The 13,394-nt window shown below is 41.0% G+C and overlaps 1 protein-coding gene and 1 pseudogene across 1 annotated transcript in view; both read right to left on the bottom strand.

The window, feature by feature from the left end:
* LOC110054725 (uncharacterized) overlaps positions 1-13,394 on the bottom strand; it is a 534,050-nt pseudogene that overhangs the window by 410,100 nt on the left and 110,556 nt on the right.
* The window catches only part of LOC110051046 (sushi, von Willebrand factor type A, EGF and pentraxin domain-containing protein 1-like), a 35,468-nt gene that overhangs the window by 4,679 nt on the left and 17,395 nt on the right, over positions 1-13,394 (bottom strand). Inside the window, exons 15-29 of the mRNA XM_089273117.1 lie at positions 12,921-13,090; positions 12,200-12,379; positions 11,023-11,356; positions 10,406-10,573; positions 9,855-10,072; positions 8,956-9,208; positions 8,187-8,441; positions 7,544-7,657; positions 4,938-5,105; positions 4,453-4,572; positions 3,725-3,847; positions 2,537-2,665; positions 1,879-2,058; positions 1,595-1,768; positions 161-331 (exon numbers count right to left, since the gene is read on the bottom strand). Of these exons, the coding sequence (XP_089129243.1) occupies positions 161-331; positions 1,595-1,768; positions 1,879-2,058; positions 2,537-2,665; positions 3,725-3,847; positions 4,453-4,572; positions 4,938-5,105; positions 7,544-7,657; positions 8,187-8,441; positions 8,956-9,208; positions 9,855-10,072; positions 10,406-10,573; positions 11,023-11,356; positions 12,200-12,379; positions 12,921-13,090 (2,757 nt within the window). The remainder of the gene's footprint in view (positions 1-160; positions 332-1,594; positions 1,769-1,878; positions 2,059-2,536; positions 2,666-3,724; positions 3,848-4,452; positions 4,573-4,937; positions 5,106-7,543; positions 7,658-8,186; positions 8,442-8,955; positions 9,209-9,854; positions 10,073-10,405; positions 10,574-11,022; positions 11,357-12,199; positions 12,380-12,920; positions 13,091-13,394) is intronic.

A 13,394-nucleotide genomic window follows, 5' to 3' on the forward strand; every position in this document is an offset into this window, starting at 1 on the left:
AGAACTATGTTGTAGCGGTTCTGGCCCAATACCCCACCAAGGACCGGGTAAGGAACTGAAGAGATGTTGTAGTTGCAAATTGTAAAATCAGGTTCAGCTTTACAATTTGTTTTCATGGCCTTGTGACGCAGCGGAATTTAATGCTGCATATAGTACTTACAGTTACATGAAGGCGTAGGCGAGTTCCAAGCCCCTCCTTGACAAATGGCGTAAGATTGTCCAACCATCTTATAACCAACATCACATTCATATCTGATCGTGTCACCATTTTTCCTTTGAAGGCCAATCAGCTTACCATTAGTCGGCACTGCGGGCTCGGGGCAGTCAGCAGCTACGAGAAGTAGGAATGCGCAGGAGTTTGCATTAGTCCGTGACGTCATCAATTTCTGCTACATGCATCTACCAGAATATCTTACCAAGATAACTGATCCTAGATGTTCGGCTATTTTGATATTTGTTTATGGAATAATTAACAATTATTTACCAAAGTGGAGGTGAATAATTGTTTATGTATATACCACACAAGCTGAATAACTAGCGGACCTAAGAGTAACTTCATTTATGACAATATACCGGCAAATGAAAGTGAAGTATGATCATCGCAGTAAATTTTCCAATTTAAGCAACTGGAAAGAAGAAGCCTGAAAAAAATCAGGGCTTCAACGGGATTCGAACCCGTGACCTCCGCGATACCGGTGCGATGCTCTACCAACTGAGCTATGAAGCCACACATTGGGAGCGAGGTCAATTAATTGAGTTCATATCTTCCCGTGAGTGAAATGATGTAAAGTATATATGAAATAATTCATATTTGAACTGCGGTAGTAGATGAAAGTGAAGTATGATCATCGCAGTAAATTTTCCAATTCAAGTAGAGCATCGCACCGGTATCGCGGAGGTCACGGGTTCGAATCCCGTTGAAGCCCTGATTTTTTTCAGGCTTCTTCTTTCCAGTTGCTTAAATTGGAAAATTTACTGCGATGATCATACTTCACTTTCATCTACTACCGCAGTTCAAATATGAATTATTTCATATATACTTTACATACCAGCAAATGGTCGGACAAAAAAAATTCGCGCGCTCGGAGGTGAATAATACTTGGCTAATCACCTACGAACTAGCCAATCAGCGTGCGCGAAAAGTACTATTCACTTGTGTGGTATATACTAATTAGGTGTATTATTGTTTGTCTCACGATGTAGTTATTTGAGACGTAGAGGTAAATTAATAACAGTGCAATATGCTTTGTTGACAGAACGTCAGTTTCAGTTACTATTTAGATTGTCTTACATTATTTCAATTTCACGAGAAAAGCAACTGAGACAAAACAACCACAACCACAACCAAAAAAAAAAATCAAAACAAAACAAGATAAAAGGGTTAGTCATCTTGAACTGATTGTAAACTAACTAGCTGTCAATTTCTAACATCCCGCTTAGGACAAAATGAACTAATGTAATTTTGAAATTGACTTATCCTTCTTAAATCACAGCCTTGCAATTGTCGCACCCATATCAAAGAAAGTAATATTTGAAAACAATGAAAAAGGGAGAAGAGATCCTAATCGATACTTCTAACAGTTTTGAATTGTACCTATGCAGCGAGGATGCTCTCCGCTCCAGGTCCCATCAGCCTGACAAGTCCTTGTTGCTAATCCAACTAAACTGAATCCGGAATTACACGCGTAAGTCACAACAGTGTTGTAAGAATTCGCTGTAGTGCTTCGTGTTCCGTCTTGCAGTTCACCAGGAATGATGCAGTTTACCACTAAATAAGAGACAGGGGATGATAACACAGTTTATGGAAGTTTCACGAAGTTTTACGAAGCAAAATTAACAAATAACGAATGCGAATCGTTCCCTTTGTATTAGACTCACAATCACAACGAGGCTCTTTGCCAGACCAGGTACCATCAGCCAAACAAGTTCTTGCAGAAGCTCCTCTTAGGATGTAACCCACGTTACACTCAAATTTCACACTGCTGTCTACGGTTGTTGCGGGGCTGGCAGGATCAAGTTTTCCATTGCTGAAACTCGCAATCGCTGGGCAAGAACTCGCTGTGAGAGAATAAAGTTTCTCAAATATTTTTGTGATGACGAAGATTCAAAGTGTGCGAATTTATTAATTTACTTAAGCTTAACGCGCAGTTGGTCAAGCAGTCTTTTAGCAGTCAGTCAGTCAGTCGGTCAGTTAGTCTGTCAGTGTGTCTGTGTCTGTCTCTGAACCTGTCTGTCAGTCAGTCAGTCAGTCAGTCAGACAGTCACTCAGTTGGTCAGACAGACAGTCAGACAGACAGCGAGTCTGTCAATCCGTTTTGTAGGCCATGTCTATCTGTCCTGCTGTATCATAAGCCGGTCTGCCCTTTCTGTCTTTTCTCTGCTGTCCGTCACGTTCTGTCTGTCTCTCTGACTGTATCTCTATCTGTCTGTCGGTTAGTCATGATCAGACAGTCAGTCAGTCAGTCAGTAAGTCAGTCAGTCAGTAAGTCAGTCAGTCAGTGTTGAATATTTTAGAACGAAACCAAAATTTCCTTACCTGAACACGTTTTTCCATCACCGTTTAGGTTATACCCTGGTCGGCACAGACACTCATGTCCTAAGAGCGTGTTCACACAAATCTGTTCGCAGGGTCCTAATCCGCTATTACTGGAACACTCGTCGTCATCTGAAAGTCAAGGCATAGACAAAAAAGACAACGTTACGTCAGTAGAAGGACAGTTATATTAGTAATAAGCAAGGCCACAATGAGTGCATGCTTCGTATTGGGTATAGTGCGGCAATATAGTAAGTCATTCAGGAGACACAAAGGAGTTTTCACTGGCATGGCATGGATGTAATATGCAACTAAACATCTGAAAATGACAAATTAAAAAAAAAGGAAAAGAAAAAAAAGAAAAAAGAAAAAGGTTTTACGTAATCCACATATGATTGCTATTGGAAGCAATCGCACGTACGGGCAGTTGTGACAAATGCAAAATGATACAGAACTACAAAGCTCATTTGAGGCGACCAAATAATTCATCTTCCTCGTTTTAATACTGTTAAATATGGAAAGCACTCGTTAAGATACTATGGCCCTTTCCTCTGGTCGAAACTCACAAAGGAACTACGTGCTGAGGGCAGTCTGCGCAGATTCAAGTCTAAAATTAGGAAAACAGGCCTGACTGCATTAATTGAGGATGGCTGTGGAAATTGTATGCTTTGTAATAATTAATTTTGTTTGTTACTAAGCGACATTGTATTTGTATATAGGCTTTTAGGTTTTAGGTTTCATTATTTGTATCAATGTATTTAATTTTATCTTATTTTGTGTCACCAATTAGTGCTATGCGCGAGAGAATCCTGACACGTTGATAAAGTTCACTACTTTTACTTACTACCTATTGTCAATAAAATAACATTCATCCCGACGTAAAGTTTGCTTGGGGCCAAGTGGGCTACCCGCGTGAGCTTATCCCGGTTTCGGTAGTAGAAAGGCACTAGGAATATTTCAACTCCCTCTGGATAGGATACTACTCCATCACTTGGTTATTCCCCAGCATTAAATTTGCTGGTACCCATTTATACAGCTGGGTAGAGAGAGGCACTGATCAAGAACTCAAAACATTGACCGCGGCCATGGCTCAAATCCGGACAGCTTGATCCGGAGTTCAGCGCGCTGACCACTTGGACACCCGTACCTTCCATACACCGATGAAAATAAGAACTTTATACTTCAAATTACCCGCACAAGATCGACCATCCGCCATTAATGTGTACCCTGATGCACAGGTACAGCGGTAGCTACCCACATTGTTGTGACAACTTTGCTGGCAGTTTCCGTTGTTCGAGCTGCATTCGTCGATGTCTAAAATGAAAGCGGTGATATGCATGTCAGCATTAATTGATAATCCTGGTTGAGTGGTTATTTTTCAATTGTTTTACCTACAACGGTTTCCTTTAACACAAACCAACAAAGACTGGCGACTAACGATTTGCACTTTGAACGCCGGAGGAAGCGAGAGAACCACGGTGAAGTCTGAGAGCACATGTGTCGAAAAGGAAGAAAAGATGGATTTGAATGAAGACAAGGACGACCTGGACGTTTGGTTGACTCAAAAAGTTAGAAAACAACTTGTATTTGTCCGGTGTTCGGTGTTTTTACAAAGAAATTCTACGAAAGGACTAATTTAGTGGGGGTGTGAAGCAGCTTTGTGTTCCATCAGATGCAAAGCTAATGTTGATAATGATAGCGCTGATGATGATGATGATGATGACGATGATGATGATGACGATGATGATAATGATGATGATAATGACGATGATAATGATGATGATGATAATATTGCTGATGATGATAATGATGATAACCATGATAATGATGATGATGATGATGACGAGGCCGCTAATGAAAATGATCAACACCGACTCGAGCAGTTATTTCTAACTCATCAACGGAAGATAACATGTCACCTGAACAGGTTCCGTCGTTATTGACTGAATATCCCGCCTGACAGTCACATTTATAACCTCCATCAGTGTTGATACATGTCTGTCCGCAGTTTGCTTTCCCTGTGCTACATTCATCTACGTCTGCAGTAAGACCAGACAATCCATTAATTAATATGCTTAATGAATGATTAAATGAGTTAACTTTTTTATAATTTTATTTATCACAGTATGCTGTGTTGTTTCAAAATACATATTACGATTTGCACGTAATACTACGCTCGCGAAACAACTGAATTTCTACACAATGAATTTTCTAGCGGAAAATTTGCATTATGTGCGTGCAGAATGTCATCCGAACGGATAACAAATCAGCGATACGGTTGCTTTTGTCAAATCAGCTCAGTTTGCAATCTCTTTACAGGTACGGTAATCAGTCACCATTAACCGATCATATGAAGCAGTCAGCTTTTTCATTCTTTGTCATGTCAATGTAAAATAATCTTTACCTATGCATTGTGGAACAGGCGCATCCCATTTTCCATCAACACAGTTCAGGGTTGCTGTTGAGCTAGCCTCATATCCAGAGTCACAGTATATAGTCATCTTGCCCCCAAGAGCTCGGCTACCACCGTATTTGCCATGCGCTATTTTACCTGGGCACGGACACTTCAACGCTGCATAGGGAGTGAATAAAATAAGGTTAGTTTAATGCCGGAAGAAAAAAGTGAAACAGTGTTTTCTTCCAGGTAATTCAACGGTACAGAGAACGCCAGTGAAACAACTGGGCGTCGACGCCTGGCAAGTGCAATAGTGTTGTTGTTGTTTTTTTTCGACTTGAAGTTGTTAAATGTAAATCAACTGTAAAGAGAGTTTGCGGAGCGGAAGTGTCGAGTGTGAGCCTTTGCAGTCTTTGACTCGCATTCTTGCAACGACGGCTGATTTACCGTCATCAAGTTCAAGCTGATTCAAAGTTATTCCTTGAACGTCCCTGGCCGATAACATTTCTTTGGTCTTTTTTTCTTTTTCAGAAGTCTTGTTAAGGTCGTACATGTTTCAGAAGTACAACTGGGAAATATGCTTTCGTCGTAACTATTTTTTATTGCAAATTTTGTCGAGTAAACAAAAAACTGGGGATAACTAAGCTAAATATCTTACAAAATATCAATTTTGCTGCGGCCAAAATATTTGAAACAATGTTACATGTGGCCAGGGGCCTGTTCCTCGAAAGACCCGGTAAATTATCGGGCCCGGTAAGTCACCCGGTAAATCCCCATAAACTTTGCGGGTTTTTCTCGAAGTTCCCGTTATTTTCGATCCCGTTAAATTTCCCAGTAACTTGCCTGGTAATTTACTGGAGGTCGTGACCTCCCTAAAGTTACCGGGAAGTCACAAATGTTGCAAAACCAAACAAAATGGCGGCCGGAGGCGGACTTTTTTGTTTCACGGTCTTATCATAGACGCCCCTTTCTAGCCGATATGGCTGACTGCGAAGTCACTGAACGATTTCTGCTCTCACGAGCAAGAATGGAGTGGCTCGTTGAGGAGCTTAATGAGGAATTGGAGAGAAACACGGCGAGTAGCTGCACGCTGGCTCCGGAAACCTAAGTAAATATAATTATTGTTGTTTAATTTTTACAGTTTGAAGGCGTTTGCATGTAAGCGCTATATAACTGTAAAGTTCTATTTGATTGTTTTTCAAAACCAACAAACGGCGGGAAAAAAATAAACATTGTCATGTAAACGCCGATCACTCGCCGCGCGTTTTCGAAATGGCTTCTTTGTATGAACATAAAAATTGGTTCCTGTCACGCAAACCTGATCTTACTGCAAGCAAAACCTGTTTCTTGTGTTTTAATTGCAGATTTTTTTTTTTACTTTTTTGGGAGGGAGGAGGAAATTAGAAAACAGACAAAAATTATTCTCCCCAATCTCATAATTGTTTCAGTCGCATTTCTATTGATCTTAGCGTGTTTTATGCTAGAACAGTCGATTTGGGATCAGTGAAAATTACGCTTGACGTTTGCCGGAGAAAACGATTAAATCACGCCTAAAAATTTTAGTAAGATCCTTCCTTATTCCAAATATTCTGTACACTTACTTAAGCGAAATTCTTATCAGTATAAATTGCTGAAATAAGTGTTTGTAGTTAAATTTCAAGTTCTCAAGTTCACACTGCTTCCTCGGCGGTCCGCAGATCTTGTTTGATTGCTCAGTGGAACATTTTGAATTAGAATGAATCACGGAAAAAGACAACACTCCTAGAAAAGAGCGAGATTGTCGATCGAAGTCTTCGAATCGAGCTACAAAAGGCAATTGATCATCACTTTCAAATAATATGACCATGCAAAATGACGATCTCTCTTAGTTGCTCTCCTTTGACACAACGATAACTTCGAAGTTAAACTTCGCAGTGTTCTTCAAAAAGCATCACAGTCGCAACGACAACAGAATCGATCAGAATCGAATGTGCACGTATAGCCCCAAGTGTTTCTCCTTCTCTCGCGAACGAGCGTGAAGTGCGCGCTAGAGATTGGTAACAACCCGCTATTTTATCGGGCCCGGTAAGTACCTGGAAAATTTTACGGGTGCTTCGAGAAACGCTGCTTCGGGCCCGGTAAAGTTTCCCGTTAACCGGCCCGGTAAGTTATCGGGCCCAGTATTTACGGATACTTTCGAGAAATAGGCCCCAGATGTGATCGGAACCAGGTAGTAAAATTTAATAATCTACCAAGCACCATGAAATATTTATTTTGTCTGCATTCTACGTTGAGCCAATGAATTTAGCTGTGTCCAAAAGTGTCCAAAACGGCATCGCTTGAATAGACGGATCCAGCTAACTTGTTTATATTCCTACTGCCACCCAATTCAGATCTTCTGATGATTCATTCGAGAAGTTACAATTGCCGTGTTTGTACATACTCCCATGCAATCAGTTGTGTGTGGGAAATTACACATTTGCATACGTAACCCCCCAAATGAATCATCACGTGGTTTGAATTGGGTGCCAACAGGGATGTAAACACGTTAGCCGAATCCGTTTATCAAACAATAAAGTTATTTGTTCCATCGTGTGCATGGAAAAGCATCTTTTTGTTGATCTACATCATCGTACCTGTGTCGCAATGACGACCTTCGTATCCTTTGTTGCAGGAACACTTGTAACCAACTGGAAGAGTCACGCATGTGCCATGGGCTCCACATGGGTTGCTGCTACAAGCGCTGTTTGCTGTAAACGCAGAAAATCTTCTTGTTACTTGTGCTGTAGCAGCGAGTGATAGGTTTTCTAGCTAACGCCCGGGTAGGGAACTGCCATATAAAAAGGTCGGGGATGCCCGTCGGAAAATTTGAATTAACCCCCTAAAGGAGAGCAATGTGGACGTGACTCAAGCTTTATTTGACCCCTAAAAGATACCAACTGAAACTAAATGGTAGAATTTTTTATTATTTCTTCGAGTGTACCCTAAACGATTCTGCGGGGGCTACAAGCAGCGGTATTTCGTCCTAAACACCCCAAGTGAGACCCGAAATCCTTGATTTCTACCCGAGCATCCCCGACCTTTTCGTGAGCTCAAAACGTGACGCTATGAATTAGACATATTAATCATTTCTTGCACGGATAGTGTTGGGAAGCATCAAATTTTGAAGTAATTATTTCCTCGTAGCTTGGCAGATTTTGTGTTTGGATGCTTAAAAATAAGAAAATAAAATTGAACAGGCTAGAAAATAAGAAAAGCTCCAAAAATCAAACTGCTAACCTGGGCACGTGCAAACATAACGAACTTTAAAATCAGGACAGCTTCTTCCCGTTCTTTGATCGCTATTCAAACACGTGATTCCACTATCTGAGCACGTGCTTGTCAAATTCAGCTCAAGGTCAGGCATCGATCTTCCTTCAATATCCTGACAATCGTAAAAACCCGGTCCCGCGCAGGCGCCCGCACGAGTTTCCGCATCTCCATCACCAGTTCCTGGGGAGTCTTTGTTTAGCCAGTTCGTCCAACATTTGTTCTCTGGAAGAAATCCAACAAAATTTCATTAGAAACAAAGTCTGCTTATCTGCTTAAAGTTTGCTTATTTACAAAATTGTTCCAGTTGTGAATACCACCAATTACTCTCCAGTGTGCTGACAACTTTTGGTTGCTTATAAATTTAGCGACTTCATACTACTAATCCAGTTCTCATCTAGTTTAAATTTGAATCGAATGGCTGCTTACATGTAAGTACTGCGTCCGCATGGGCGTAGGTCAGATTACTTGCATGGGGGAGGAATGGAAGGGATTATATTAAGTAATTAATTGGCAAACACATCCTAATCACCGACAGCACTGGAGGAACGCGATATAACTGGATCATAAGTGCACTGTGGAAAACAAAAATAATTCATTAATTGCCAAAACTAGGTAAACGTTGGGAGGAAGAAATGGACTGAGCAAAATGAATTGAGGTCCGCAAGAAAGGCAAGAAGTAACCGGGTTCAGCCGTATGAAGTTTTCTTTACGTGACAGGGGAGACAAGAAAGCTTACCAGTTCGCGCCACGGACGGTTCAATCTTCTTTATACCGGCATCTGCAGGATCGTAGAAGTCAGACCATCCAATAACATTTCCAATAAAGTTTTCAGCATGTCTTCCCATGTCAGCGATATCTGAAGCAGGAAGCTCGTAACTCCAAATATTCAGCTGGCTCATTTGACCAATGAACGCTTCATTGGCGCTAAAGTTTGCAGCAAGTTCATCTTGTTCTTGTCCAAGGACGTAGAATCCTCCCGATGCAATGACCTGGGAAAAAATAGAAACGATCCACGGATCAGATAGACGATTAGGTAGACGATTTCGAACCGTTTAAAAAGCAAAACTGACGAGGAATTCCGAATAAAAAAGATCACTCCCATTCATTCCTGTCCATTACTCAACGAGGCAATTGTGTTTAAAAGTCTTTTCATGACTTGTATAATGTGCTTGAAAGCGGCACTATTATGAGGAAACATTGGAAAAGTCGAACCCCGAAAGGCATATTTCAATTAGTTTTTGAAAAAGATTCTTGTATAGGTGCACTGAAGGTAGATTGTGTTGTAATGCGAGTTGCACATGAGAGAGATTGTGATATTAGATTCTGAAAAAGGCTTGCAGGCGTTTAAAAATTTTGTCACGCCATCTCGAAAATAAACGTTAAACACTGATTACAGTTTGCCCTTCTTTCAACAATTCCCTTAATATCTTCAAAGTGGCGCAAGTAAAGTATGTATAGTATTAGGAGTAAAAGTACGTGTATTCTTAGGCAGTACTTTTAGCACTGCTTGGACCAGAAATGTAACAAAACTGCTATTATGGTTTAGAATAGAGAGATGTACAAACGCACCCGGAACCTACTGTCTATCGTGGTCTAAGGCATTTGTAAGGTACTAAGTGTCATGAAATCACACACCTGCCCCTTTTGAAATGCATCGTTGGCAACATTGTTTTCTCTGACTTTGCTTCCGTCCTTGTACACTTTCCACGCTCCTGTTGAACTCAGCCATGTGAATGCCATGTGATGCCACTGGCCATCATTTGCCGCTACGTTTGTCGCAGCCTTTTGTCCATTGACCCAAATGTTAAACCCATTGTAGTCGTGAATTACAAAGGCATTGTCCTGAACGGTGGCTGAAGAACAGAAAAATGAAAAATAAACTTTTGGTCAGACGAGTCTAACATGCCAAAAGTTCGATACTTCTATTGCTTTGACCATTGTCATCCAGTTACAAGTACAGTCAAGCCTCCCTTAATTTGACAGCTGTTGCGGGGGCGTGAACGGCCGGTTAACAGCTTGTTGTCAAGTTTGTTAGGCTATATTTATTAAACTGGCTCGACACGCTTTAATTTCGACTTTTCAAGGAAACTTAAGGTGAACGTCTGAGAAGCTTTCTCCCTTTCAGGTCACCACACCTGTATCAATCTGCATTTCAAAAATACCTTCAAATTTAATAAGCAAAGTACCTCCTTCTTGTACAGCGTACGAGATGGGCGTTCCCGGATCTAGCTGGTTCTGAGCAACCTTCATCCAGAAAGCCACAGTAACTGCTCTTAACTCTTGACGCATCTCCACAATGGACGTTCCTCGACCCAGTTCTCTATTAAACTCCATGTCAAAATCAGTGGAAATTTCTATATTAACACAAAAAATTCTAAGATAAAGATAAAAATATCACGACAAACAATATATTCATTTGTCATATTTGTTTTTCAACAAGCAGTCATGTAAATTGAGTACATTGTTTGCTTTCGCTTTGCTCCGTGGACTGACTCAGTGGGATAAATAAAAATTTGGATTAATCTTTCATTGTATTCGCCTAGCTTTTCCTTTCGTTTTGACAAATAATGGTAACAAACAAATTATCCATTTATATCGGCCTTTGAACGAATGGGTTTGTTTTATAATTTTATTGTTTATGAGCTTCCAAAAACAAATGCAATGCAATGCAATGTAATGCAACGTAACGTAACGCAACGCAAAGCAACGCAGCGCGATGCAACGCAATGCAACGCAACGCAATGTAATTCAATGCGATGCGATGCGATTCGATGCGATATGTATTACGAGATTATAAAAATACCTGTCTCGCAGTTTGTGCCTTTAAAGGAAGGCTTACAGTAGCATTTATAGCCATTCGTCTGGTCGACACAGAGTCCGTTGTTCTGGCAAGGCGTGCTGGAGCATTCATTGATGTTGATTTCGCATGTTGAGCCTTCAAAACCTGCCGCACAACTACATTCGTGACCATAACTAGTTTCCTGGCAAGTTGCGCCGTTCAGGCAGGAGTCTGGGAGACAGGCGTTGTCTTTCTTTTCGCACAGATTACCGCTGAAACCTGTCTTGCAGACGCACCTGAATGCTTGGACCTCGTTCAAACATGTTCCACCATTAAGGCAAGGTGAAGTTTTACAGTCCTAGGACATGGAACAAAATGATAATATAAAAACCTCACTAAATGAAAGTTAACAAGCCCCTCATTATTTAAACAAAAGCCTGCCAAGCTGGTTTTCACTATCAATTTCAAGTTAAGTTTTTGATTACGTAAATAAATAGTTCGTTCTAACCTCTTTACAGTATTTGCAACATAACAGATCTTTTCTGACTTATTTTTAAAATAAATTTTGGACACTTTAGACACGCGTTAAAATTCCAGAAAATTTTGCAGACCAAGACAGTCATGGCCTCGTTCTGAATTATTAGTTAATTTCTCTCACTCTTGGTAAGGTACTTCTACAGGCTCTATCAAAATATCCCTTTTTCATGTAAGTGGAATAAAAGAAAAAAAAAAAGAAACAACAACAACAACAACAACGAAAACAACAGAAAAACTAGCAAAGAAAACCAATGCGTAAATATTTTTAGTGAGCAAGTTTAAGGACAAGGGAGTGTGTTCATTGACAAAAAGAAAAAAAATGCCAGACCGCACTTCCTGTGTAGGGATTTTCTTCTCTCTCCTCCGCAGAGGCTCCTTTTAGTTTTGTATTTCTTTAACCATGTATGCTGGCGGTGAAAGGCTGCACAGAACGGACAAAAAGCCCACAGAGAGCCCTCGTTTCCCCTTGCTAACCTCATCTTACCCCCGTATAGGGAACCTCTTCGACGTAGGAGAGAGGAAGGTCATTCGATTGCTAACAGTACTTTCTTTTTAATCGATCAGCCGAAGTCCACCGAATACTTCTTAAGATTCGCAAATAGATTTTCAAACTTAAAATACAGATTGACCTACTAAAATACAGATCTTACAGTATATAACATACGTTGATTTTAGTCTCACAGAACTGCCCTTCGTATCCGTCGGGACAAACGCAGTCGTGTCCATCTGGTGAATTGACGCAGGTTGAGCCACTAGCACACTTGTTACTGTTGCAGCTGCTCGTTTTTACGTCACAATGTATCCCACTATAGTCTGGTGGGCACAAGCAAACATACCCATTCACCTGTAGAACAATTCAGGATTAGTTATATGCACTGAGTGCTCTACTCCGGATCGAGGTAGTCCGGGTTCGAGCCCTGGCCGGGGATATTGTTCTGTGTTCTTGAGCAAGTCACTTGACTCTCACAGCGCCTTTCTCCACCCCGATGTAAAAATGAGTACTGGCGAATTCAATGCCGGGGGTAACCCTGCGATGGACTAGAATCCCTTTCCAGGGGGTAATAGAAATATTCGTAGCCCTTTCATGCTACAGAACCCGGGATAAGCTCTGGCCTAAAGGGCCACTTGGCTCGCATGCAGACTTTACTTTTCTTTTACTTTTACTTAGTGCACAACACGACCGGATCCAAGAAACTATAGTGAAACAATGCTATCTTTAGGGCAAAATCCCACTGTCCTGAACTTAAGATCATTTTCTTTTGTAGACTCTTTCGAACTATCTTTCTGTTCCCCTTGAGAGTTGCAAATAGCGGGGATCAGCCTCAGTTACATACAATGTATGCCACCGTAGCCCCAGGAAACGAATTGCCTGGGGTTCCGCATACCTTATCAACACAGGTTGCTCCTTTAGCACACGGGCTTGATACACATTCATCCTCATCTATCTCGCAGTTAGGTCCAGTAAATCCTGGCTGGCACACGCATTTGTAGCCATCTGCGTCCTCAACGCACACGGCGTCGTTGTTGCAGGGGTTTGATGCGCAACTCGCGATGTCTGTAAAACAGAATCGAAAATACAGTAGAAGTCAGTGAAACTAAGAGCTGATTTAATCATTTTGATCTGAGTATTTTTCAAGACATTTCACAGCAACACGTTTCACCAGGACTTGCTCAGTGAAACTAAAACTTTCAACAGCTGCTTATTCATTCCTGGCGGAAATTTTGATGTTCAACTGTTTCTTTTTTCGCGCCACTTGACATTGGCATTGCAGCGGCATTTTTCATGCAAGTAAAGCCAAATTTCGTTTTAGTAATTATTTCAGTTAGTACCTTCTTCATTCCATTATCATTATGGACTA

Source organism: Orbicella faveolata, unplaced genomic scaffold (genome assembly GCF_042242905.1).
Source record: "Orbicella faveolata isolate gen_17 unplaced genomic scaffold, um_ofav_v1 contig_35, whole genome shotgun sequence".
NCBI lineage: Eukaryota > Metazoa > Cnidaria > Anthozoa > Scleractinia > Merulinidae > Orbicella > Orbicella faveolata.